Here is a 27,695-nt window from a genome sequence, read left to right on the forward strand (position 1 = left end):
TGTCTGTTTCACATTGTGCCTTTGAACAGCAGCCTCTGGAGAGGTGGGGGAAGGCACAGATCTTCTGCACTAGCCAGCGCTAGGTGGAGCAACAGTTTTCACTCCACTGATTGTCCAGATTGTAGTATAAGGCATTCTAGTTCCTTCAATAGTGATATCAAAAACTGAGCACATCTCATACCCAGTTGATATGGCTTGACTTAGATAATTTATAATAATAGACTTAAGACCAGAAACTGGTTTCCTGGTTCACTTTACCAGACTGCCTCAGGATTTTGATGGAATTGGGAATAAATGTACTTGAACTGTTAAATACCAAAGCCTGTCAGAACCATCATATAGGTCAGATGCCTATCAACATTGGGCATGATACGAATTAGAATTCTCGTGAATACCAAAGGCCTGGATAGTGTTTTAGTAAGGGATAGTCAAGTGGCCAGCACAAGAATTACACAGATTCTTGCCTGACCATACTCTGCCATACTTTCTGATCCCGGAAAAGTAGGATCATTAACTATACCGTGAACAACAATAAAAACTGTTGCATACTTGCCAAGAAAACTAAGTGAGGTATTTATCATAGAGTGGGTAACTGGATAAAGGTAAGACTTCAGAGATTGATAGTAGGGCCAGTGACATGGCTCAGCAGGGAAACGCATGTGCTGCCAAGCCGAAAGCCATGACGTCAATCCTCTGAACCCATATAGTAGAAGAAGAGAACCAGCTCCCACAAATTGCCCTTTAACCTCCACATGTGTAACTTGGCATGCGCATGCACACATTAAATGAAAATGAAATTTTAAAGACATTTATTGTAAATACAAAGTATTCAGAGTTTTCAAAGCACAAGTGTTGTTCTGACTCTTACTTCAACCTAGAAAATGTGGTCTTTGGATATTGCTGGTTATCCAAGAGGTCACATAGCAGTGACCTTCTTCTAAATACTATTTTTCTTGTATTAACATTGCATATTTGTGCTCAGTGTTGTTGTTTTGATTTGTTTCATTTCTTGTACTTTCTTAATTCCTATGTCACTCGTGTCAGCAGAAAGAATCTAGTTGTGATGAACTTGCCCCTGAGACCTAACTTGTACAAGAACAAATAACATGAGATAGCTCTTCATCCGATGTGGAGCATCTGCTGGTCTAGATTACCTCCGTGACATCTTTGGGTCCACCATAACCAGGAAAGAAAACAGTTCATCTTAGAAGATGGACTACCATTGTTCTTTCAGAGAGAACTCATCTGCAAAACTTGGACAAGATTCCATTTTTACCATACGTAACTAGCTGCATAAACCATGTAGCCTCTGCGCTGCTTGGCTTCTATCACAGGAACAGGCTCTCCTACCAGTCCTCTAAGATGGTGATGTGAATGTAACAGTGTCTACCCAGGAGCACCTCCACAGTGCTCCTAGGTATGAAGCCCAGCCATCTCATAAAGTGACTATTACTAAATTTTTCCTTAGTTTAACAAACCCATTTCAAGTATTTTATGAAGGAAGACTTAAAAGGTTGAATTTTTACTCGTTTTTTATTATTTCTTTAAGAATTCTGTAAAATGTATGCTTCTATTCACCCATCTCTTCTCAGAGCCACTCTCCCTTCCCTTCCCTTCCCTTCCCTTCCCTTCCCTTCCCTTCCCTTCCCTTCCCTTCCCTTCCCTTCCCTTCCCTTCCCTTCCCTTCCCTTCCCAACAACTTTGTGCCCTCTCCCACATCAAGGCTACCCACGTATTCTTAGATGTGTGGTCTTCCACTGGAGCATGGTCAGCGTTTGAGAGGCCACACTCTTAGAGCTGATGCTTTCTCTCTAAGCAGTTCTCTGTATAGGAGGTGGAATTTCATGCCCACTTCTCCTCTTCATGCTGGGATTTGGTCTGGTTTAGGCTGGCACAACCACTGGGAGTTCCGATGTATAGCTGGCTTGCTGGGTCCAGAAGACACTGTTTTCTTGTAGTCTACTATCTCTGACTCTTACGTTCTCCACTCCCCTTCCGCAATGATCCCTGAGTCTTTGAAGTGTCAATACACTATATGTATTCACTTAGGACTGAACATTGTCAAGTCTTTTATTCTTTGTTCCTTGGCCAGTTGAAGGTCTCTGTGTTGGTCATTACCCATTGTAAACAAAAGCTTCTCTAATGAGGGTTGAGAGATGCCTTGATTGATGACTACAATGATAAATCATTAGGAGATGATTTAATATTTGCATTTAACAAGATAATAGTAACAGATTCTTTCCTAGGGCCTATGACCTATCTAATCATATGGGTTGTTTTTGTCTGTTTGTTTGTTTGGGCCCAATAATGGTGCCAGGAATGGGTTTCATCTTGTGGTTCAGGCCTTAAATTCAATCAGAAAGGGGTTTGTTATTCCCACCACATTCATGGCACTGTTGCATCAATGGGCATGCCTGACAGCTTAGTAAGGTTAATGGCTGCTTTTCTCCTCTGGGCGCATGCATAGCATCTTCCAGCACCACTCAAGCCAGCCAGTATGGGCGATGCTTCCAGGTCAGTACTGCTCTGTGACCAGAGTATGTAGTGTCTGCAACAATACAGGTGTACAATCAATACACCAAGATACATGCTTACCTAAAAATATTACACCAGATTGTAGAAGTTAGGAGTAAATAGTCTACAGAATAAGTCATAAACAAATATCGGTGTATCTTAGAATTTTAGACAAGTTTCTATATAATGTGTGTTTGGTAGCCTTTGCAATGATTTCCAAATCATGTTAATGAACTTTGGATGCTTGCTATGTACAGATGAATTACCTTATATTCTTTTTATAGCATTTCTGTATCACACCCATTTACAGAAATATCTCTTTTATAACGTTTCATTCTCTGAGGTTTTAGTCTGTTTTCTGCATCAGGAATTTCTGTAGATTTATGGCTTGCTGCACACATTGTTCTATAATTTAGATTTTCAGAAGGAAATGTTGCGTGTTGCTGCCTCCTGCAGACTCTGCAGCATATACCACCTGCAGCTGAGCGCCTGTACTTCACTTTCCTCACAAGAATTGCTGGGGAAGGGAGTAGTTGTTTTTAAGATATTTTTATAGATCCAGTTTGGGGAGAACTTCAATATGTAATTACGCCATCTCTGTTTATTTCCCCAAAATAATTTAGAACTTGTTAAGGACTATAGTTATGGTTACCAGATAATTCATTTGACATGTATCTGTGTGGTAAAGGAAGAATAAGAAAAAGGTTGTGAGCTTATGTTTAGAAACAAAGATTATGATTTGCCCAAGTCAAAAAAAACCAGTCAGTTGGGCTGGAGAGATGGCTCAGTGGTTAAGAGCAGAGACTGCTCTTCCAGAGGTCCTGAGTTCAATTCCCAGGAACCACATGGTAGCTCACAGCCATTTGTAATGGGATGCCTTCTTCTGGTGTGTCTGAAAACAGCTACAGTGTACTCATATACATAAAATAAATATTTCTTTATTTAAAAAAATCAGTCAGTAAATATAACATAACCCAATCCTTACTGTCAACGTACTATAAACCATCTCCACTGCCATGGTTGGAGAGTTCATGTTTGTAGATTCTTGTGACATTTAATGAAGGTAGGATAACTGCTGTATTTTCAGTATCATCTCTTAAAAGGAGTATGTGCATACAAAAAAAAGGATGACTTTCACTAGACTATGGAAACAACAATAACCACCCTACAGGTACACGCTCTTTTTATTTGGGATGCTACCTTGATGTTTCTGGGTCTTGTTCATTTGTTTGCTGCATGTGAATTACCTTGAACTTTGTACAGAAACTGGTGGCTGTACTTGTATCAAGTCCACAAGTAGTGCTGTTCTCGGCACTTAGATTTTATAGGCAACATTTTTATCTCTGGGGCAGGCAAGATGGCTCAGTGGCAAAGAACTTGTTGTCAAGCCTCATGATCCTAATTGGGTTCCCCAAGACCCACATGGTATAAGGAGGGAACCAACTCCCAAAGTTGTCCTGACCTCCTCCACACACATGCATGTAACACACACACACACACACACAGGTGGGGGACAGTTATACCTTGCTAAAGCATTTTTACCTTGTAGGACACCATACAACAGCTTGTGATGACCACTGCTTTATATCTCATGCTGTAAAAGACAATGAATATGTGCATGCCAACCAGTTTTATGTCAACTTGACACAAACTAAGGTCGTTACCTGGGAAGAGAAATATCTTATAGAGAAATTGTCTCTATAAAATCCAGGTATAGTTAAGTCTGTAGGGCATTTTCTTAATTAGTGGTTGATATGGAAATGCCCAACCCCTTGTGAGTGGTGCCACCCTTAGACTAGTGGTACTGGGTGCAGTAAGGAAACAGGCTGAATAAGCCCAGTGGAAAAGACAGTAAGCACCACTCCTCTATGGCCTCTGCATCAGCTCCTGCCTTCAGGTACCTTGCATTTCTATCTTGACATCCCTGCATGATAGACTACAAGCTGTAACATGAAATAAGCCACTTCCTCCTGAACTTGCTTTTCATTGTGATGTTTTATCATAGCAATAGAAACCGTAATTAAGACAATATGTAAATACTTCTTAGCTGTTTAGTCTTAAGTGGGGTCTTGCTTCATAGCTCAGTGTGCACTTAAACTTGGATCCTTCTGTCTTAGCCTACTGAGGGCTGGGTTACAGGAATGCACCACCATACCCAGCCATCTTCTTGAACTATAATGATACATCTTTTTTCCTATATGTAATTTTTTTCTTTTGAGGAACGAGCCTACTGACCCTTAGGCGAGCTCTTTCCACAACTATTTTTTGTCTTAGTATAGATTACTAACCTGGGCTGGGAGTGTATCGTGACAAAGTACCTCTGTACAATGTACAAGGCTCTGGGGCAAAGCCCCAGAAAAAAAAAAGTGGGGAAACAGCGTTCCAGCCAAATAATACCGTAGGAAAGTTAAACACAGCCCCCGCCACATACACACACTCACACACTCTCGCGCACGCACACACAGTGCTGGGAATTCAAGCAGGTCCTCAAGTGTGCTCAGCAAGTGTTACATAACTGAGCTGTTTCCACAGCAGTGGTAGTGAAAATCATCTTTTTTACGATCTTTGATTGGATTATTTATTTGTTATTGTGTGTGCTTAGAATGTGGTAGGTGGGGCCACATGTCCCGCACATGTGGGGTCCAAATGACAACTTTGTGGAGTTGATCTCCTTCCATCTTTACCTAAGTTCTAGAGATCAAAATCAGGTCTCTAGAGTTGCATGTCAAGAATCTTTACCCAGGATCATCTCACTAACCTATGAATATAACCTTTAAGCAACAGAGTAGCATTTGATTTCCTCTGTCTAAATAACTTACATGTGGTTTTTTTATTTATTCAACTAATACCATGTTCCAGACAATATTCTAGGAACTAGAAAGTAAACAAAAAAGCCTAATCTATTATAAAGTTATATTCTACTACCAAGAAATGGACTATAATGATCAGTATAATTATCTAGTATAGGAGTGCCACTGTGGGGAAACAGCACAGGTGTGCCAGCGACATCCCATTGAAGAAATGGCCTTTAATAAAGATTAGAGGAGGTTATAGACTCTGGGCCATACCATTATACCACACTGAGGGTTTCAGAAGGAGACACGAGTCAGCGCAAAGGCCTAGGAGAGAGTAGACAGCGGGTAAGTAGATGTGGTTGCAGGAGAAATGGAGGGAGGCTGCAAGCTTCATCTTTATTTCATAACAGGTTGTTTTAATAAGTGAGGCTTTTTTCCAAAAGAAAGATATTTGGAAGGTTTTGAACAGGAATAAAGTGATTGAATTTACATTTTAACAGGATTCTTCTGCTAAGAATAGTCTGTACTGTGGTGGGGTGAGGGTAGAGGCAAGAAGACCAGTTAGGATGATACTTCCAAAGTATCATGAGACAAGCTGGGAGAGAGCCAGAGAGTAACTGCTTGCTGGGTAAGCATGAGGCCCTGAGTCCAGATCTGTAGCACCCATACAAAAGCCAAGTGTGGTGTACATACCTGCAACCTCGGCACTGGTGGGGTTTACAGTAGGACAGCTGGAACAGTCTCTGTCTCTCTCTCACTCTCTCTCTTACACACACACAGCACTAAATAAATGTAATTAAAAGTTAATTGTATTAAACTTTAGCTTCAATATGCTCGCTATGCATCGCGATGTGATTCCTGGTCCTCACATCTGTGTCCTATGAGGAATCACTAGACCCAAGGCCTGAGCAGTTACAGAATTACTAAGTCTGAAGTTCTTATTTTAAGATGCTATCTTAAATTTACTAAACTCAGGAAATTCAAGACAATTTACTGAACCCTAGAAAGTAAAGCCCAGTTTGCATTTGATGGCCGTGCATCACATCCTTGCCGTCGGAGAAAGCCAGCCTGCTGCTCCCACCAGGAACCTCTGTTGGTGGGCCCGTCCCTGTTCACACCGCTGTACTTCCATTGGAAGTGCAGGGACAGCTCTGTGGTTTCCTTTCCTCAGCATCAGCTGATGACTCCTAACATGAAGCAGGAGACAAGCAGAGCTTGGCCTTTGTCTTTATTGCCCCCATAGGCACACTGGACACGCAGCTGGCCCCTTCAGGCTACTTCTTTCTCTGCTCTGGATTCCTCCAGATGCCCCTGGCTGTTCTCTCTCTCTCATGTCCACAATGAAAACCTTCTCCTTAACCACGCCATGGGGTGGTCATGACAGTTCATACACTTTCGTGTCTGCTTTTAACAAAGTTTAGAAACTAAACCAAATTCTGGCATATAGTGAACACATTGTGTGTAGTCTCCCTTCTTCAGTGTGTGTGCACATGTCCACTCCAAATTCCTAGTTTTATGTACTTGCATGTGTTCAGTAGCCCCACAACCCCGCATCCTCATCCCACAAACCAACCTAAACAGCTTTGAAGGCCTACCTCTGCCCTGTGACGTATATGGCCCCTATTTTGTTTGCTTTGTTTTGGTTTTGTTGTTTTCTGGTATTGTATGGTCTCACTATGTAACCCAGACCAGTTCTGGATTTGAACTCACAGAGATCTACCTGCCTTGCTCTCCCAAGTGCGGGGATTAAAGGTTTACACCCCTGTGCCTGGCTCTTGGTCCGCTAAGTATATGTGGTATTATAACCTGTCACTGTGGCCATGCTTCTTGAGAGCAGGAACTAAGCCTTCTCACTTCCGTGGCCATCATGTCCTCTGTCCCTTCTGTGTTTGCTACACTTACTTGAGTAACAATTTATTAGTAAACAGGAAACACAATAGTAGCGATCTAGCGATCGGTAACAATGGTAACAAGTAAATAAGTTGTTAGATCCCTGTTTATCCAGGGTGCTGTGTAGAAACGATGTCTCATATGCGCGAGTCAATAGAGCGGTTTTAAGTCTACAGTTCCTGCCTTAGAGGAAATAGAAAAACAATAGTCTCATCTTATTTGTCCATGATAAGCTAACAGATATTCTCTCAACCTGCTTCCATTATTTTTAATTGACATTGCAAACAAGTATTTCTTTGAACTCGGATTCAGGATTAGTATCTATGAGTAAATCAGGGATCCGGAGGGATTCAGCCGAGCTTAGTCCCTCAATATCCTAGCTTGAAGAATAATTCCCCAAGTTAAAGTGAGCCATGTTTAAATTAAAAATAATAATGGCTATGGATAGTGGTTAACTTCCTCATACGGTTTCTGGATGGAAAGTCTTCTCAAAATAAATTTTCTTAAAAGTCTAATGAATGAATGCTACTAACTAGAGCTGTGACCTGGCCATGCGCAATTCTAAAGGCAGAGGTTGGATTTCATCCCTGACTGATTTCCAGCAGCGGTGCTGTGTGTCATTCTGTCTCCACTGACACTGCCTTTGCTCCCTCACTTGGTCATTTAATGAAAGGCCATGTAGCAGGATCAAAAGGCCATGTTTACAGACAATTCTTTGTTTTCGACTCTATGACAATAGAGATCAATTCAACCCCAAACAGACAAACACTCCCCCAACTCCCCTTGAGACAGAATTCAATACCAGAATGTGGAGTATGATGGGCACACAGGGAGACTCACACATGCATGCACACACTTAAACACAGAGACATGCTTTCACACATGTGCAGGTACAGAGAGAGGAAGAGAGAGACAGAGACAGACAGAGAGACAGAGAGAAAGACTCAGGGTCACATGCTTTGAATTTTTTTTTCCTTCCCTACTCTGTCCTGACTCATTCACCTCACTAGGAGGGAATCCCAGTGTATGCCCGTGATTGCCAAGTTCAGGTGTAGCAGTGCACTTTTAAGGTCGGTCAGTACATAACATAACAGTCAGTACATGATGGTTATTACTTTAAAGTTCCTGTGAAGAAGTTCACTGGACAGTAATTGCTGAGTAAGAGATCTAAGGAAACATTCCTGCTGATAAAATCATTTCTTTTGTTTTCCCCCTAAATAGAGAACAGCAGAGAGCAGAGGGGTGAGGCACCTTCATCAGTCTCTCAGCTCCAGTCCTCAGCACCCACTCCCGTGCTCCATGTGCTCCCCGTGCTCCATGTGCTCCCCGTGCTCCATGTGCTCCCCGTGCTCCATGTGCTCCCTGTGCTCCCCGTGCTCCCAGATGCAACACTCTGAGTTCTTACTTCAGCAGTGGTTTTGTTAGTGTTGTTTCCTGAGCGTCTCTGCACAGAACGGCAGTAGCTTATCTCTTCATTCCAAAAAAAGAAACTTGACAAAAATAGATTGTTGATTTGTCCAAGTTTGTGTGCTAAGATTTTAACTAAGGCAGAACTTGATTTTCTGGCATGGAGTGTCCATCCTGATTTCTAAAAACCGAGGGTATCCAAAGGACTGTCACCTCTCACCTCTCCTGGCACAAAGGCATCTGTTGCCAATAAGGATGCTTCCTTACGCTGGTAGCTTGCCCATTAACTCTAACACTAAAGCCCAAAGTCCACCATAGTTAAAATTCCCTGGTAGTGTTTCAGTCCTTTTATGTAGAACAGTGAAGCACTGAAAGCTGTGGTTTTCTTCAGGGAGTGATTTATTTTGTTACTTTTTTAAAAGATTGTTTACAAAAGGAGTAAATAAGAAACAATGATATAACTTGTTCTTAAAGCATTCATGGGGTATTTCTGTGTTGCCTGCATATAAAACAAGATTCAGTTTTATAACTGCAAAATTTTGAGTAGAAGGATAAGTGGGAAAGACCCAAAAATCCTATTTGGAGTATTTCTTCTTGGTTAAAGGATAATGGACTTCCATTCCCCCTCAGTGCCTTCCATCTAACTGAGCCTAGCAGAATCCTTGCTGTAAGGTGACTTGTCTCCCAGCCAGAAGGAGCCTACTCGGTGTGACCTGAGCTGATGAGCGGGGCCAGAGGCAAGCGGTGGACTACTCCATGGTTCACAAAGCCCACTTTTCTCTCATCGACTTTGCCTTCAAATTCTAACTCCCATTCCCAGTCAGTTTAGTTATCATGTCTTGAGAATCACTATGCTTGAAAGCAGTGCTCGTGTTTGGGAGGGGAAAGGATCTTAGCAGGAGCAAGATTTGTATAAAGCTCTGATGCTTAGCAGTAACTGTGCGGGTGTTGTTGGGCTTTAGTGAGCTAAGTATGGACTGAACTTCATTCATGTGGTCTCTATCCTTAGGATTTGTGTTGCAAGGTGATGTGCTCATTCTTACAGTGTCCCTCTGAGGCTACAGGTTACTGTGGAGCTAACTTCTGCCAAATGCCTGGGGCTCGGAACTGCCGAGCAGTTGGAGCTGAGTTGATTGCTGTTTCTCCTCAAAGCCTGGTAGGAGCTCTCCATTCAGCATCACCCCACACACACATAAACACAGGCGCACACGTGTGCATGCACACACACACACTGATGTTAGGCCTGTACCTCAGTAACTTCTAGTAGCCAGAATGTTATACTAAGAGATTCTGCAGTGGCCAAAGCTAAAAGACCTTATTTTAAAGTCCACTCAGACCAGGAGTGCTTCTCGTTTCTTTGTGACTTTTCCCAGGGACAGCACTAGTAACAACACCAACTTATCCTATGCTCACAATGGTCTTGCTCTTAACATTTAAGTCATTCTATTGTTAAACTCACTGACACTTCTGGAGACAGACTTTGCCCTCAGGAAATCTGGGTCCAGGCTGTGTTCCTGACCACAGTCATGCCAAAAGAACTGACCCATCTTCTCTGTGACCCCAGCTGGAGTGACTTGGCTGAGGGTTCCAGTCTTGCTCCATAGCCTCACCTTCCTGACACTGGCATTGTATGTGTGGACTACCACACTGTCTCAGGTTTACCTTCGCATGGACATGGTAATCCTCATTGGGAAAAGGAAAATAGTCTTCTAGGAATTTGGTGAATAGAATCAATGAGAAGAAAAGATGTTCTCCTAACTTTAGAAATGATAAGAGCACTGAGAACGTAATTTACTCTGAAAAACTATCCTCAAAATCAGTTGTACCTCTTTCGCTCCGATGACTTAGACTTTGACAGTGAGTACTGACTCTTTTCCACAGCACCCTTCTAAGCTAGGTCACTATCAACAATCCCAGGGTACAGTAGATACTCCAGACAGAAAAAAGGTGTTGAGTTGCTAAAGCGCCCACAGCAGTTCCAGGAGCAGAAGTGCCCTCCTTGGAGTTTTGTGCTTAGCTGAGATTGCTCTGCAGTTTCTTACCTCTAAGAAAAAAAGAATTATAATTGCATTAAGTGCAAATGCTTTGTAAGCAAGTCTAGGGTGTTACGCATACAAGAATGCTTGTCTTTCACCTGGGAAAGGTGTTAGCTAAAGCTTTTCATTTAAATCATGATGTTCTTTGTATAAATTATGGGATACATTTCAAGGTTAGTCTAAGTCATAGAGTGTCTTCATTTTGACAGTAGTACAAAGTAAATGCGGTGTATACAAGACATTGTTACTACTTTCTTTGTGTGTGTTTGCACATGTGTGTCTGTCTCTCTGTCTGTCTGTCTGTGTATCTCATCAGAGTCTTACTGTGTAACTAACTCTTGCTGGCCTCAAACTCATGCTCCTCCTGCTTCAGCACACCCATCTCTCTTGGATGTTATTTTGTGACACTGGGTCCAATTCTTTCTTATCTATATAAGAATATAATCTACCAGGAAATTAAATCATGTTTTTCAAGGCTTGTTAGTTCTCTGAGTTGGAGTAGAAGTGTACTGTGATCTAGAGAACACAGACTTAGCTCTTTGTAAAGTTTTCACTAACACTCCCCCACACCACTCACAGATGACTAGAAATGTAGTTTTAAAGTTAGGCAACTTAACTTGCCAGTAACCCAGCTACTTAGACAAATCACAATTAACTCAAAACTATTCTGTTTTTTTAAATACTCACATAAGAAACCTAGCATTAATAATTTTTAATCCTTTTAAAGATTTTCTTAAATTATGTGTATGTTGTGTTTGTGTATAGATAGTGCCTAAGGAAGCCAGAGGCCTTAGGTCCTCTTGGACCAGGAGTTGCAGGCGGTTGTGAAGCGCTGGACATGGGCCTGGGAGCTCTACAAGACAACTGTGTGCTCTTAATCCCTGAGCCACCTCTCCAGCCCCTGGAGATCTTTATATTTAAAGCATTTGGTTTTCACTGAGCTACTCTGATGCTTCGTACTGCTAAGAAAGGGCTCAAAATAACCTCGTGCTCTTCCCTCCTCCCCTCTTCCCTCCTCCCCTCTCCCCTCTTCCCTCCTCCCCTCTCCCCTCTTCCCTCCTCCCCTCTTCCCTCCTCCCCTCTCCCCTCCTCCCCTCTCCCCTCTTCCTTCCTCCCCTCTCCCCTCTTCTCTCCTCCCCTCTTCCCTCTGGGAGGTCCTGCCTGGGCATGCGACAACGACAACGTGGGGGGAAGACTGTCTTCAACCTCACAGCTGTGGCTTCCCAAGCGTGGCCAGGTTTGATGTGATTCAGGAAGACCAATTTTAGCTTTGAGGTCTTTTGAAGATCATACCTTACAGGTGCCACTGAGACATTTTCTTACTGCAGACATTTAAAATGATGAAGTATTTTTGCAGTAGGAAAAGGGAAAGAGAAGGAAAGTGATGTGAAAGGTAGCTCAGAAAACTGAGTAGGCCTTGGCTTTGACAACATCACATTTTACACGACAGAGTCAAGGGGAAAGTATTAGTCTTTCCTCTCTGCTTTTAATAGCCATGCTTATTTCTCTCCAGAGCAAGGCTTGTCTCTGGAAGTGTCACGTTCTTCACAGTGCAGTAAAGTCACTTGGGTGTGGAGAGTTGTCCATATTGCATTTTATTCCAGTGTTGTTATACTTAGTTCTCTGTACTTAATTGTTCACACCAGATGGTGAGAACACAGGCAGATACCAGTTGGCACCCTCCGACCTCCATGGTGGAATGCAGGGAGAAAGTGCAGTTCTGACTGCCCATGGCTCACTCCCCACCAGCCGCCCATGAACATATGTGTGCACACACACTGTGTAAGGTTGGCTGTATTCCCCATGGCCTCCCAAACACAGGGAGAATTCCTGTTCCTTTGGCTCCACTGCACCTTCCTCTTTGCCTATGATGCTACCTTCCGTCCTGTCTGTTAGAAGGACTTCTTAGTAGAGGATGATATGTGTTTTAGTCAGGGTTTCTATTCCTGCACAAAACATCATGACCAAGATGCAAGTTGGGGAGGAAAGGGTTTATTCGGCTTACACTTCCAAATTGGTGTTCTCACCAAAGGAAGTCAGAACTGGAACTCAAGCAGGTCAGGAAGCAGGAGCTGATGCAGAGGCCATGAAGGGATGTTACTTACTGGCTTGCTTCTCCTGGCTTGCTCAGCCTGCTTTCTTATAGAACTCAAAACTACCAGCCCAGGGATGGCATTACTCACAAGGGGCCCTCCCCACTTGATCACTAATTGAGAAAATGTCTTACAGCTGGATCTCATGGAGGCATTTTCTTAACTGAAGCTCCTTTCTCTGTGATAACTCCAGCTTGTGTCAAGTTGACACAAAACCAGACAGTACAATAGGTTTGGCACAAATTCCATATTTACAACATAGCTTGGTTTGAATTATTATTATTTTCACTAAGAATCAGTCTCCTTGTATCTAAAACAAAGATGCTGAGCAGTTTTTATATGGGTTAAGTGGAAGGATTAGAATCACAAAGCACTCCATAAATGCTGGCACATTTGCTTGCAGTTCCTCTTCTGCGGGCTTAGTGGATGCTTCAGAATTGAAGCTATGGCTCTGAAAAGTGTTTTCTTGGAAGGACTTGCTTGGCACACCACGCCGCCTCAGCATTGTTTGTCGTCTGTTTGCTCTCTTCCCAAGCTGCTTGTGAGTTTCTTGAAAGCTCAAACTCTCGAAACCAAATCCCTGGCTTTGGCAACATCTTTGCTGTCTGTGTGTGAGAAGCATGGCAGTGGAAAGTGACTCCTCCCTCAGTCTGCAGTCATGCTCGAATGTCCTGGTTAAGGAGAGAAACGACACATCCTTAACCAAAGGGTCGTCTCTAATAAGAAAGCTGTGGCCTTCCAGTGACTGCACCTTCAGTGACTACGTACATAGACCAGAACGGCGGAAAAAGACACCCATTCAGCGAGCTAGACCATCTGGAATAAACAGTGGCAGTGGAAAGATGTCATAGGCTGGCTATTACCACAGACTGGGAGTTGTTCATGTTAACAAACATCCCTGATAGGAAGAAGTCCTTTAACTCGATGGCACCACGGTAGTAAAATCAGTCCCACTGTGTGTGTCAAGTAGGTACCCACTATAGTGAGATCAGTCCCACTCTGTGAGTCAAGTGGGTACCCAATGTAGTGAGATCAGTCCTACTGTGTGAGTCAAATGGGTACCCACTGTAGTGAGATTAGTCCCACTGTGTGCATAGGCAAGCAGCCAGAAGTGCCAGAATCTCATTCAAGGTTTGTCGTTTTGGTCTTAGATCGTTTTTACTCATGTAGCCAGAATGTGCTATCTAAAAATAAACAGGTGTCCAATCACACCACAGGCTTAATGTGGGGTTGCTGTCACTCTCCTTTAATCCTTGGGTTTGTAATACATGTATATTCTTAGTGATCCTCACCTTTTGATATGTCTCATTTTAAGCTACATGAAATGATAGTATATTTCTCTGTAATCCCTTATTCTCAGATATATCCAGGCTCTACATGTCTTACTTTTTGTAGTACTTTTAGCTTTGAGGGAGTATTTTACAGCAGTGGGTGAAACAAGATCTTGAGGCTCGATCTTGGTTGCCTGCCAGCTTTTCACCAAAATCCTTGATTCTTCCTTACAGCGGCATAGCAGCCAAAAGTTGAATTTCAGTACAAACTTTTGAGCCACGTGCATTCCTCTGGACTGACTCCTGCATTGTCTGAGAGTCACCTTTGCTCTTGATGCTTCGGGGCCTTACATTGAGGCAACATGAGAGATGTTCTAATGTATGTGTCTGTGTCTCTTGTCATTGAGGTCATTGTCATGAGAAACCCCTGGACAACAGCCATGACAAACAGAAATACTTTGCCAAGCCACAGTCATTGGATGCTGCTGCAGAAGAGCCCTCTGGGCACGGAGCAGACGAGGACCCTGTGCTGTCTGTTGAGAACGCAGGGAGGGACTCAGATGCCCTTAGACTTGAAAGTAAGTTGATTTGACCCAAACTGTGCTTCTGTGGGAAAATCAACTCCTGAACACTAGGCTTCCACTTTCCTCTCCTCTCAGAGTTTGTTTCCTCCTTGCAACATCCACTCCACATAGGGTGAACATCAGATCAGGAGGGTGAGCATCCAACTGTGAGGCAGAAGACACTGCAGTGAGGGGGTGCGCCTCACACTTTTCTCCACTCCAGCCCCTCTTTTGTAGGCTTTCTTCTCAAGGTGTCAGTCTGTGCAGTGAGGTACTATTGACAGGAGAATCCCTGTGACTTCTGGATTACTTTGCCCTGACCCCGGCCTGTCCTCAGATGCTCTTGTGCTTTCTCCTTTGCTGTGTCGGGAGGATGCCTGTATCCTGACCTTGCTCATCTCTCCTTCCCTATTCTTTGCTATCTTGCCCTGGGTGTTAGAGTCTTGTGAATAAAGCAGTGACTCCCAAGCTATTCTTGAGCTCAGGCATCTGCACAGCTCCAGCCTGAGTTCTGTAGGCTCATTATCTTGATGTATAGGTGCTTTAAGTCTAACAAGCTTGTTGTCGAACTTGAGCTTACTTTTGCTCTGTTTCCTGAAGTGTATAATTCCCGTAGCTGTGACTGCAGCTCAGCTCACCCAAGGCCCAGTTTATTTCCTCAGTCTCAGACCTGTTGCTGCTTTCATTTCTTCATCTGCTCTCTCTGCTGGTAACTGTCTCAGGCTGTCTTCACTTCTGCCTTTCCTCTTAATCTGTTTTCCAATAACTGTAGCCTTTTACTTTGTATATACAACTATCTCTGTGTGTCATACATACAAGTATATTTAGAATCATAATTATATAGGGGTGTGTATGAGTGTATGTGCACACACATTTCCATATAGAGGGAACAGACAGAAAGAATGCAAGATAATGCACAGAATTGGTACAGAATTTTCAAAGCAGAAGCAGCCATTTTTATGGATATCTGGCATGTCCGAAGCGTCGTTTCTGAACTGCAGTTTTGATCAGGTAAGTTTCCAAGCTTAAAGTTTTCAGTAGTTCTATTCTGTGTCAGGAGAATCTAAATTAATACGGGTTTGTGAGGCACTTTTGCCCTGTTCTGTTTGTAGCTGTTTCATTTGTCAGGAAGTACAGTGTCCATTCCACTCTCCATATCTTTTGAGCCTCCATATCTTTTACACAGACTGGTAATGACCTTTGCAAATGCTTTGCTTTAAATGAACAAGGCCTGGGCTGGGGCATGGAGTTTAGTGGGCAGTGCTTGCCTAACAAGCACAAAGTCTTGGGTGTGTTCCCCAGCACTGCATAAACAGGGCTTGAAGCTTCACTTACCAGCTACATAGGGAGTTCAAGGCCAGCCTGCTTTATATGGCACTGTCTAAAAGAGGGAGAGAAGGAAATCCTATACATTTCCAATGCCACCTTCTCTGTGTAGCATTCACAAAGGTTCTCAAACATGTAAGGAGCTCCATCTGCTATCTTGTTCCTATGTTTTACAAAACATATTCCATATATTGTGATTTGTTTGTGTGCCTTGGCTCACATCAGATTATGAGCTTTTACCAAGATTTTGTTTACTAAAAGAATTTATCTTAGAGAGAGAGAGAGGGGGGGGTGTATATAGGTGTTTTGCCTGCATATATGGTTGTAAGCACGCTATGCATGTTTGGTTGTAAGCACTATATGCATGCAGTGCCAGTAAAAGCCAGAACAGGGCATCAGAGCCCCTGGAATTGGAGTTACAGAGGCTTGTTAGCTGCCACGTGAGTTCTGGGCAGCAAACTCAGATCCTCTAGAGGAGCAGCCAGTGTTACCTGCTGAGCCATCTCCCCAGCTGCTAAGACTTAATTTTACTTACTGTTTCATGTATGTAAGTGTTTTGCACATGATACTCATGTATGGATGAATATCATGTGCATGCCATGGTGCCCCTGGAGCCCAGAAGAGGACCTTGGGTCCCCTGAGACTAGACTTTCAGATGATTGTAGGGTACTTGGGTGCAGAGAACTGAACCTAGGTTCTCTGCAAAAGCATCGAGTGCTCTTAACATCTGATCTAACTGTTCAGCCTCACAATTTTTAGTTTGTTTTTCCTGAGATAAACTCTTAGAGAGTCCCTGTCAGGAACTCCCTATGTAGATCAGGCTGGACTTGAACTCATAGAGATTCACCTATCCACTTCCTAAGTGCTGGGATTAAAGGTCTGCCCCGCAATACCAGGCATATAGTTTAGTTTTATTGTTTGTGTTAGGGTATGTACACATAAATGCAGATGCCCACAGAAGCCAGAAGAGGACAGCAGAGCCTCTGAACCTGGGGAGACCCACCTGACATGGTGCAGGGAACTGAACTGAGACCCTGGATGGGCCTAACCACCTGCTGTCTCTTCAACTCCCAGATTATGAACTTTTTATATACCATGTCCCATGACATCTTATATTTATTAATTCAATATGGTATTTGCCTTATGTGGATTGAATTAAAATATTTGCCAAGTAGGGTCAGTAGGATGGCTGCTGCCAACGCTGATGGTCTAAGTTTGATCCCCAGTCTACATGGTGCAAGGAGAGCACTGACTCCAAGTTACCCTTTCACATCCAAACACATGCCCATACGTGTACACATGTATGTGCACAAAGTACATAAAGGAAATGCTTAGAATAAATACTAATACAAAATCTTGTCTCCTGCTATTAACTGTTTACAGCTCTGTGTAGGAGAAGCAAGGCAGCCCTCAGGGAGCGCCCCACTCTCTCCCTGACTGTGGGAATGGCTGTGTCTTTGCTGCCCACGGTGACCTTCACTCTTAGACATTTTAAAAACTGCTCAGCTCTATTAGAAAGGATTAGACTTTAAGGAAACTAAAGCTCACGTTACCAACTCAAAAAAATGTATCCTTAAGCAGGACAGTCAGTTTGCTCACTTCCAGTGAGGATGAGTCGCTCCTGATGCCTGGCAATCTCACGTCTTCTTTGGCACCAATACACCCACACAGTTCCGCGAGCATCCTGAGGTTGCTTGGACTGAGAGTCATCAGAAATTACACTGAGTCATGCGGAGGGCTATTTTACCCATTTATAGACGTGGTCCATATTCCAGTTACAACTCTGTAGTAGCTGGCTGTTTGTGACTACCACATTAGTCATTATTTTTTTTCTAGGACAATTCAGAATAAAACACAACCACAGTTTTGCCCTGTCTCCCTTTTGTGTAACACATCACTACCTGAGACAGTAGTCACCTAATATTTCTGTATCTTCAATTCCATGTTCCCATGTGGTTCTCTTCAGCCCCCATACTTAGGATGAGCCATGGTTACTCTGACTGGGACAGATCATTTCTTGAAGGCCCCTTCAGCATCATGCAGACTTATCTAGGCAGATCCTGCTTTCCTCTGCTGATTCTGCTCACACTGTGAAAAGAGTGAACACTCATAGGTACCCACTTAGATGACACCTTGTGTAAGGAATCTGGAGTTCTTTTTCTTATCATCTAGGGACCAATGATATGTCCACAGGAGGACAGATTTGGTTCCCATGTTCATAGCAGTAGGCATCCTCTGCATGATTATCAGTTGTGACAAGTCCTGCTTTTTACCATAAATAGTGTGCTTTCATAGACAGCCAAGTATAGAAAGTAAAGACATTTGAAAAGTCGAGTTTAGGGGAAAAAAAATTAAAGAAACACGAATAGTTAAGACCTCTCCAGTGACCATTAACTATGATGGTAATTCCTACCATTTGATGGCATTTTATACTTTACATGGTATTGTGCATTGTGTCCTAATTTGTGAAATAGGTATTATTAAGCTCACCTTATAGATGAAGATCCAATTAAGGCTCAGGGAAAAGTTTGATAGGTCCCTCGGGTTGTCAGTAGGTGGCATATCTAAAATTCATGTTCAGCCTCCTGGTGCATAGGGTCTCATTAGTAGCGTGCTTCAGAAAAAAGGTTTGATGAGTGAGAACATTATTTTTAGTTGATAAAATAAGTTTAATGAGTAGACTGTTTTACTAAGAGAAGTACAAAGATGATCTCAGACTAAAGGTCAGTCTTGGTCAAAGCATGTACATCCGACCACCCTACATAGCAACACGTTTGTTTCCCTGTAGATGCAAGAAAGAGCTTTACTCATGCATCCTTCTCTAACATTTCATTTTGGTAAGAGACTGAAATGATGCTGTAGATTGACGTTTTCAGATCGGTCCAGGTCCAGGGTCCAGGGTCCATTGCTGGCAGCCATCCTTGGAGAAGGGACACTTAGCAGTTGTAGTCATAGACCCTGGTACCATGGTCCAGTGCCACCACCCAGTGCTGGTGTTAAAGGGACAGTTCACCTCCCTGAGCCAAAGGCCTTAACACTCAGAAGCACTTGTAATTGAAGGAGCCCTGATATTAGTAGCAGAGTCTCCCCTAGAGACTCCCACTAGCTTTTCTGGGCTGTCCTCTGAGCTGTCGTTCCTGTTGGACTGACTCACAAGGAAGGGCGCTCCACTGGGCTCCTGCTGCTTTCTTCCTGCTGAGCTTACCGCACTCACACTGAAGTGGGGAGGGCGGGTACCGTCCTGAGAGTTTACACCAGTGCTTATGTAGTAAGTCCCCTGTAGATCACAGCTTTGCAACCTGACATTATGATCAGACCACTGACATTTAAGGAGGACATTAGGGCACCAAACAGAGTTGCTCAGGGCTCTACACTGGTTGCATCCTAATTTGGAACAAAGTTTGTCTGTGTCCGGTATATCATAATTAAAATTAAATATACAGGGCTAGAGAGATGGCTCAGCAGTTAAGAGTACTGGCTGCTCTTCCAGAAGACCCAGACCCACTTCCCAGAACCCACACACAGCAGATCTCAACTGTCTAACTCCAATTCCAGGGGCTCTGACACCCTCACACCAATACATATAAAATAAAAAATTAAATAAAATTATTTTTTAAAAGTTAATATAGTCTGATGGCCTTCATGGTGCCCACCTGCAATCCCAGTACTTGAAAAACAAGGGCAGAAAGGATTATGAGCTTGAGGTCAGTTTAGGTTGTATAGCAAGCTCAAGGACAGCCTAGACTAAGTGAGAAGATCCTGGCATCAGACAGACCACTTCAGTTTGGGTGTTCCATTGGCTAGTTCTGTCTGACCAAACCATCCAGGAGCTGTTGTAAGTCAGGCTTAAGTGAGTAAGGACTTTGACTTACACCCTGCCTGTAGTCTCTTCACTCTCCATGGTTTTTGATAATCTAGTGCACATTTTTCTGTCTTTTGCTCCTGAAAATTCTCTTGTAACCTGTTTCAAACCTGTAAATGGTGTTTCTTACCAAATACAATGCCGTGTCTTTATTTCCATTCTGATGTTCCATTCCCTCTTAGTAGTGTCCCTGGTACGTCATCCACCAGCCTCTGTGGCTGCCTTGGGTCCATCTCTCCCTGGATGATCCATTTCATCTCCCGTTGGTTCAGCTCTTTCTAACGCTGAACTAAAATACAAGCTTCCCCTCCTGAGGCTAATAATCCTCTTTCCTGTTACTGCCCTGCTGCCCTGGCGTGGCGGTGGTTATTCCTGCCCACTCCACTCCACTCTTCCAGGTCAGCTCAGTATACTCAATTCCTTCAAAATGCTGTGGCTTCTAGTCTCATTGCCACCCTTAGAGTAGTCCCACTGAGATGTTTTAGTCTTCCTAGCAAAGTATTTGTTCACCTGATTGTTTCTGAGCAGTATGTCCGTAGCCACTCTTACCATGTGTCACCCCCTCAGTCCCATGGTCCCTCATTTAATGTGCATTGGGGACTTTCACCAGGTCTCTGGCTGCTAGCATAATCAGCTTAGAATTCCTTAAACTAAGGTCCCCAGAATTAAACTTGAAAGTCTATGTGGTTTTGAAACATTGAGAAATTGTGCTGAGCTGCCTTCATTGAAATTTGGGCCACATAGTCTATATTCTCTACTCTCTGTCATTTCTGTCAGAATATCTAACATGGCAGATACTCTGTGAACCCCATGTGACCCTCACTGTGGATACTTACATTCTCTTCAGAGTCACAATATTTATCCTCCATTTCCCAAGTGAAAACGGTGCCTGGTAAAGAAGATGAAGGAAACGTGGAGGCGTGCGTGCATGTCAGTCTCTGTTTCAGTTTATATCACACCATCTGCCCCATGGGCTACAAGCCTAGAGTCTACTCCTACTGCTTGCTTCCAGCGCTATTCAAAATCGGAGATTCCTCTACAATCCAGACTTGTCAGCATACGGAAGACTGTATTTCCAATAGAGGACGTCTGTACAGGATGCTGCTCTGCATGGAGCAATGTCTGCAGATCAGTTCTTCCTTCCATTCTACTCTAGTCTTTAAGCCCCCTGGGTTATGATAGTCCAGCCCTCAGCACACTACTAAGGGCCAGCAACTCAGTGAGTTATCTGACAAATGCACTAAGTCCCCACTCTGTCATGCCACCGTCTCCTCACTGTTCTCACGTCTGTGAACAGCATTCTGTTCTCATACTCAGCCTGAGAACTGACTGCCTCCTCATAGAGAGCCTGACTATTCATACAAGGTTTTAAAATCCTGAAGTCATATTTAAACCTACTCAATTATTTCCTCCAAAGATCGCTTTGCATTCCCAAAGTCGGCTTCCTTTGTTCCCTGAAATGCCTTTCTACTCCCATGTTCTGTCCTTTCTTCTCCCTCTCCACCCGTGCTGTCACCAGCTGACCCTAGACCTGGGCTATCCTCATCCTCATGGCTTTCCCACACTTCATTGTTATTCTGCTTAAGGAGCAAGAGGTCCCTTTTGTAGGAACCCCACCGGAGAGCCTTAATGTCACCTCTGAATTGTACCTGCTGATTGCCTATCCACATGCTTTGTTCTAAGTAAGTTGCAATTAGTCACACCTTAGCACATGCCTTCCATGTTCCCGCATACATATCTACTTTGGTCCATAAGTACCTGAGCTAACACACGTGTGCTTTTAGAAAGTTTCCCCCAGACTGCTTCTGTCTAAATCCTACTGCAGTACTCTATCTTTCTCTGGGAAGCATTGTGTGACTGCATTCAGATCATCTTTATTATAAAATTTTTAATTGTCCCAAATGTACGTAGCTTTGTGGTTTCGAGTTCACTGTTGGTTGGTTACATTTAATTTGCCAGGGTCAGAAGCATTCATGTGCTTTATGCTCCCATCAAAATAGTTATGGCACAAATGACATAGGAAAAGCTAAATAAGCAAACCCCAGCTTCCCTCAGTCACAACACAGCCTGTTTGTGAACCACCATCTAAGGAGTAGATATGAAGTGTGTGTGTTTAGTGTTGTTCCCTAAGAATGCCTGTCACCATGGCTCAAACACCCTATGGAATAGATCACTGGAAGCTAGCAGCAGCAGAACCCTGAAGCAGTTCCGTGCCTTCCTTCACTTGAATGCCGGCTTCCATTATGACATATTCTCTCTCTCTCTCTCTCTCTCTCTCTCTCTCTCTCTCTCTCTCTCTCTCATTCTCATATTTTCTCTCTCTCTCTCTCTCTCCCTCTCCCCCCATCCTCTCTCTCTCCCTCCTCCTGTCCCTCCCTCCCTTCCTCCCTCTGATAAGTTTAAGTTATGCACTTGTATAATACTAAGCGTGACCATATACACATGACGGGAGTAGTACAAAGCAGTAACTTTGAAAACTGTTTTCTTGGACATTTTGCAGGTCAGCAGTGTGGATGCTTTCACATAATAGCCAGTGCTGAAAGAAAGAAAGAGTTTTAGACACAGTCTGTGTTCAGGTTAAGGTTCTCGTTGCTGTCATTAAGTCATACAAAAGCAACCGAGGGAGAGAGGGCTTTTGTCACATAGCAGCTCAGAGTCTGTCCTGCAGGGAAGACAAGGAAGAAACAGGGAGGCAGGAACTGAAGCAGAGGCCATGGAGAAGCTCTGCTTACTGGCTTGCTCTCCATGGCTTGCTCAGCCTGCCTTCTCAGGGAGGCACTGTCCACATTGAGCTAGCAGGGCCCTCCCACAATTATTAATCAAGACAATAGCTCTACACGCTGGCCTACAGGCTAGTCTGATAGAGGCATTTTCTTAATCCAGGGTTCCTCTTCCTAGATAACCGTAGCTTGTGTCAAGTTTACAGGAAACCAGCTCTGCCTCCCATGTGCAATCTGGAGAGACTGAAATATCTTGAGAAAGTACTCCGCGGTCTCCCTTTGGCCAAAAGCCACATTCTGTAAGCCCGGTGTTTTGCTGAATGAAACTTATCAAAGACTCTTTCCTGTCTCAGACTGGGTGGGGAAATCCTTTGTGAGCCATAGGAAGAAAAAGAAAAAGAACCCAAAAATCAGATGAGGAGCAGTGAAAGCCAACTCTGACAGCTCAGTCAGAGGCCGGGCAGCTCTTACGTCTATGCTGCTCTGAGAGTTCTCAGTGCCAACTCTCTAGCTGTTTTCCTGGCTGGTGTGGCACCTAATTTTATGTCGTTTGCCATTGAGCTGGGTGAGCTCTGGACTCTAGTTATGTGCCCAACTGGCAAGGTAAACCACAGAGTTAAGTCCTCAGTCGCCTGCAGGACACAAATAAGACAGATCCAGCAGATCCTTGGGAGCACCATGATTGCTCTGCTCCCCAGCTCCTGGGTCTGCTGTATGCTGGGCCCAGTACTGGACATTAGGAACAGCATAGCAAGACAGAGACTTGAAATTAGATCTTTGTCAGCCTACGTGTATCACTGGTCACGTGAGATCCTGACACTGGCCTTAGTAATAACATGTTTCTAAATCTCTGACCATCCTGGAGTTGCCACCTGAAGGAATCATGACGTGCCATAGGCACCAAGCCAGTGCTCCCTGGCTTACCAGTGGGTGGGTGGATAAAAGGAAGCAGTTTGCTCTTAGTTTTTGTGCCCTATTCATTTCTTTTTTCTTTTCTTTTTTTTTCTTTTTTTTTTTTTTTTTTTTTTTGCCCTATTCATCTCTAAAAGGAATAAGATATGGCACTTATGAAGCAAATGATATAAAGCACAGCAATTAATTCAAAGTAAATAGCAAAGATTAAGTAGCAAACAATTTAGAAAGCGGAAAGAATTATGTTAAGAAACCTGAAATAATCATTTCTGAGTCTCCTCATGGTCTAAGCATGGGGTAGAACTTGAAGGCTATAAACTTCATGGTAAAATGTGAGAGGAAAATTTTGCTAGCACATTCCACTAAAATCCACAATAGGAGATCTTAATACTTAAACAACATAAGTAATACCTTCATATCCATTTTTAAGGAATTAAACTAGCATATAGCTATTTTTATACTATCACTGAAAATGGAAGCTTCCATTAGAGTAGTTTTCTACTAACCTTTCTTCAGTTCACACAGCTAAGCAAGCCATGTGGGCTGGACACACAACTGTTTGATGGTACCTGAATAAAGTAAAAGACCTACATATGCAATAAATTGCAGAATGCCATCACCCTTGCCATCTATGGTTTGTATGTTGAGCAGGTGATCTTTCAAATAATGTGCCACAGCTGTCCCCTCACTCATGACACCATCCATGGCTGCCTGCCTTCTGGCTCCTGCCATTACTTTTTGACAGGCTTTTGGCAAAGGCTAAATGGCAGAGATGGTGTTCTGTTTTGAGGTTTAAAGATGCCAAGTGGTATTCTATGACGGGAGCACTATAGTCATGCCTCTAAGCAGATCCAAAATATCCCTAAAAACAAGGTTTGAATCATTCTGTACTTGAGTAAACGCCATGAAACTGTTGACCACACAACCCCTTGAATTGCAGGCACAGTAGTTGAAGAGAGCAATGGTTCTGACGAGGTGGAGAAGTCAGATGAAACAAAGATGTCCGAAGAGATACTGGCTTTGGTGGATGAGTTTCAGCAGGCCTGGCCTCTGGAAGGCTTTGGGGGAACATTAGAAATGAAGGGGCGACGTCTGGACCTACAGGGAATACGTGTACTGAAGAAAGGACCCCAGGATGGAGTAGCCAAGAGCTCTTGCTATGGAGACTGCAGAAGTGAAGATGATGAAGCAACAGAGTGGGTAAGAATTTGCCAGCTCAGTGCTGAGGAGAAGGCCCAGTCAGGCAAACCCCAAAGCCAGCATAGTGACATGTGCTTGTAATACAGCACTGGGGACAAGGACAGAAATCCCTGTAGCTTGCTGGCCAGCCAGCCCAGCCTTGTCAGGAACTCCCACCCAACGGAAAAAAAAAAACAGATAACAGCTCCTAAAGACTCTACTGGAAGTTGTTCTCTGACCTCCGCACCCAAGCATACCAGTATGTACATAAACAGACTTGAATACAACACATACACACACATGCACCCACGTATACACAAACACACAAACACATACACAAAGAGTTCACCAGCTTAATCCTCATGAAACTGTAGCCAGGTTTTGTACACTCGTACTGTACAAGTATGGTTCACACTGTAATTTTCTAGGAAACGTCGTGTTATAAACATTACTGACTCTTCTGGGAGGTGAGAGTAAATGGGATGCTGTAAATCACCCTCAAAGCCACAGCCTAGTGATGGATGGCATACGTTTCCTTTTGCTGTCTTCTGTGTACTCATCAAGACTAGTCACCTTGTTCATTTCAATACCAACTTTTCATTTAGATTTTTAAAAAATTAAACTTAGCCTGATGCAGTATACACCTGTAGTCTCAGCACTCAGGAAGCTGAAGAAGGAAGATGACATGAGCCCAAGAATTCAGAAGTAGCCTGGGCAACATAGCAAGGCTGTTCAATAATAATAATGATAATTATTATTATTATCATTGTTATTATTATTATTTTAAGGGGAAAACTTGGTTGGGTTTTGGAAGATATTTTTCCTTTTCAAACTATATTTTTAAATTGGAGACTAAGATTCAGTGTAAAAAGCACTCACCATTCTAGTGAGCCCTTACCCTCATCTCACGTGCTAGCCAGCCACTGTCCAGACTCAGCCTTCCCACAGGGAGACAGAGGCAGAGACAGGAGCATCTCCAGAAGCTCTCGGGCCAGCTAGCCTGGAAGACAACAGTGAAGACACCCTGTCTCAAACAAGGTGGCAAAGCCAGTACCAGAGCTGAAAGGTCATGTCCTGCATGAGCTGCACTGCCTACACACACACACACACACACACTCGTGCACACACACATGTGCACACACACAGTATACTCACATCTCTCGCACACAGAGATTTTTAATGGATATATAATAACTCCCCCCAATCCCATGTGGTTGCACGGACAGTAGTGAGTGTAGGACCATCCCCTGGAGCATGGTCAACCCATCTGGTGCCGAACCCATGACAGAACCTGACTTTTCCTCCCCCAGAGGTCATCCCTGTTGAGGCCTCATGAGCCCTTCCTGCATGAGGGTAGCCATAAGCTGCTCTGGGTTTATGAGCACAGTAGATAGACCTGTCATGCTCAGAAGGCAGTGTTACTCCAGCTTGCCCTGCCTCTGGCTCCTCCAGGCCTTCTGCCCTCTTTCTCAGTTGTCCCTGAGCCTTCCAAGGAGAGGATATGATACAGATGTCCCGTTTGTGGGTGAACACTCTGTATTTGGGCAAGTTCTGAGTTTCTGAGTTACCCACCATTCACTACACAAAGAAACTTCTCTGCTGGATTCTGAGAGCTTCAGTAACCAGTGGGTACGGAAATAGAGATTTCAAAGGCGTTTTGGTACAAGTATCCATTTAGCAGACTAATAGTAATAGGTCCACCCCATCCAGCCCCCAGGAACCATGGATTCTTGGCCAGATTCCCAGTCCCAGGCATCCCTTCCCTCCTGTGGAGCAGGCCCTAAATCCAATCAGATGACAACTGCTAATCCCGATAGCACCGTACCAATACGCACCCATGAACATACATTGTCATACGGGCTGATCTTATTCACAGCTAGATAAAACTGTCAATGACTTTTTTCCTTTAATAACCTACATAACGCCTTCTTGTGCTATTAAAGATAAAAGTGGAAAAGAGCTTCCTGGTCAGCAGCAACTTGATTTTTCCATATCCTCTGACCAAAATCTGTGTTGTCTCCAGAAACAGACTCTTGTCATCAAGGTCTGATGGGCTAGGCTCTCCTTACAACCCCTGAAATCTGTAGCAAGGGACAGATTAAGATTCACTGGTCTCATTTGTCTCTAACATGTTTTGGATTCCCAGATCACATTCCAGGTCAAACGTGTAAAGAAACCCAAAGGGGATCATAAAAAACCTCCTGGGAAAAAAGTAGAGGCAAGTCAGGCAGAGAATGGACAACGTTACCAAGCAAACCTGGAGATCACTGGCCCAAAGGTGGCATCTCCTGGGCCCCAGGGTAAGTGAGGCTGTCTCCCATCTCATTCCTTACTCCAGGTCACCGTCTCGTTTCTCACAGGAGGTGTGTTTTATGACTTAGAGCAGTTCCGATGAGAGGTTAGAGGACATTATCAGTCAGCAGTATAAGGAAATCCCATTAACCCTTTAGGTTGAAGACCACTGCCTTGCCCCCAGTTGAGTTTTTCCCCCAGCAGTTAAAAAGTAGCAGTAGAATTCCTTTTTTAAAAATATTATATCCCTTTTTAAAGTAATATTTTTACTATCTTAGACTAATAATTCAATTCATTAAAATCTGTCTTATCTAACTAAGTTAGATAAATAAAATATTGAGTAGGGTCAGTTTATCCTAACTCAGGATATACCTCCGTCAGTCCTGCATGTCCGAGGACGGTCTCCTGCTGTGACAGGAGAAAACTTGGATTGGTTGTGCTGCAAAGCCTTGTGTTGAGTTACAGAAGGCAAACACCTCTTTCTGCTGAGTCCATCTGTAGTAGTAGGAAAGACAGCCAGGTGTAAAGCTCGGAAGTGACCCTTCTGAGCAGTTAGATGTCACTGTAAGGAGTCGTCACACAGCATAGTCGACACGGCAGTGTTTATAGCACTTCACGCTAAGGACGCTCCAAGGTAGAGAAATATAAAAGATAATTCTGACACAAGGGAGGCAAAACTAAAGTCTGAGCACTGATTTTGCAGGATATTTTTATATATTTGTATCATATATTTTCCACGGGGGCGGGGGTAATATCAATGTCATTTAAAGACCATAAACAATGCAGCAGTAAGATAAAATATGTGTAGCTACTTTATCAGACGAACACGCAGCAC

The 27,695-nt window shown here is 43.5% G+C and overlaps 1 protein-coding gene across 4 annotated transcripts in view; it reads left to right on the forward strand.

Moving 5' to 3' along the window:
- Ttc17 (tetratricopeptide repeat domain 17) overlaps positions 1-27,695 on the forward strand; it is a 103,142-nt gene that overhangs the window by 44,563 nt on the left and 30,884 nt on the right. For 2 of the 4 annotated variants that reach the window (XM_021154024.3, XM_021154030.2), the window contains exons 17-19: positions 14,414-14,584; positions 24,330-24,589; positions 26,715-26,868. In XM_021154024.3, coding sequence (XP_021009683.1) covers positions 14,414-14,584; positions 24,330-24,589; positions 26,715-26,868 — 585 coding nt within the window. The remainder of the gene's footprint in view (positions 1-14,413; positions 14,585-24,329; positions 24,590-26,714; positions 26,869-27,695) is intronic. The other 2 variants (XM_029474324.2, XM_029474326.2) reach the window with 1 other exon arrangement.

The sequence above is a fragment of the Mus caroli genome, unplaced genomic scaffold (genome assembly GCF_978045245.1).
Source record: "Mus caroli unplaced genomic scaffold, Mus_caroli_1 scaffold_2, whole genome shotgun sequence".
NCBI classification, from domain to species: Eukaryota; Metazoa; Chordata; class Mammalia; order Rodentia; family Muridae; genus Mus; species Mus caroli.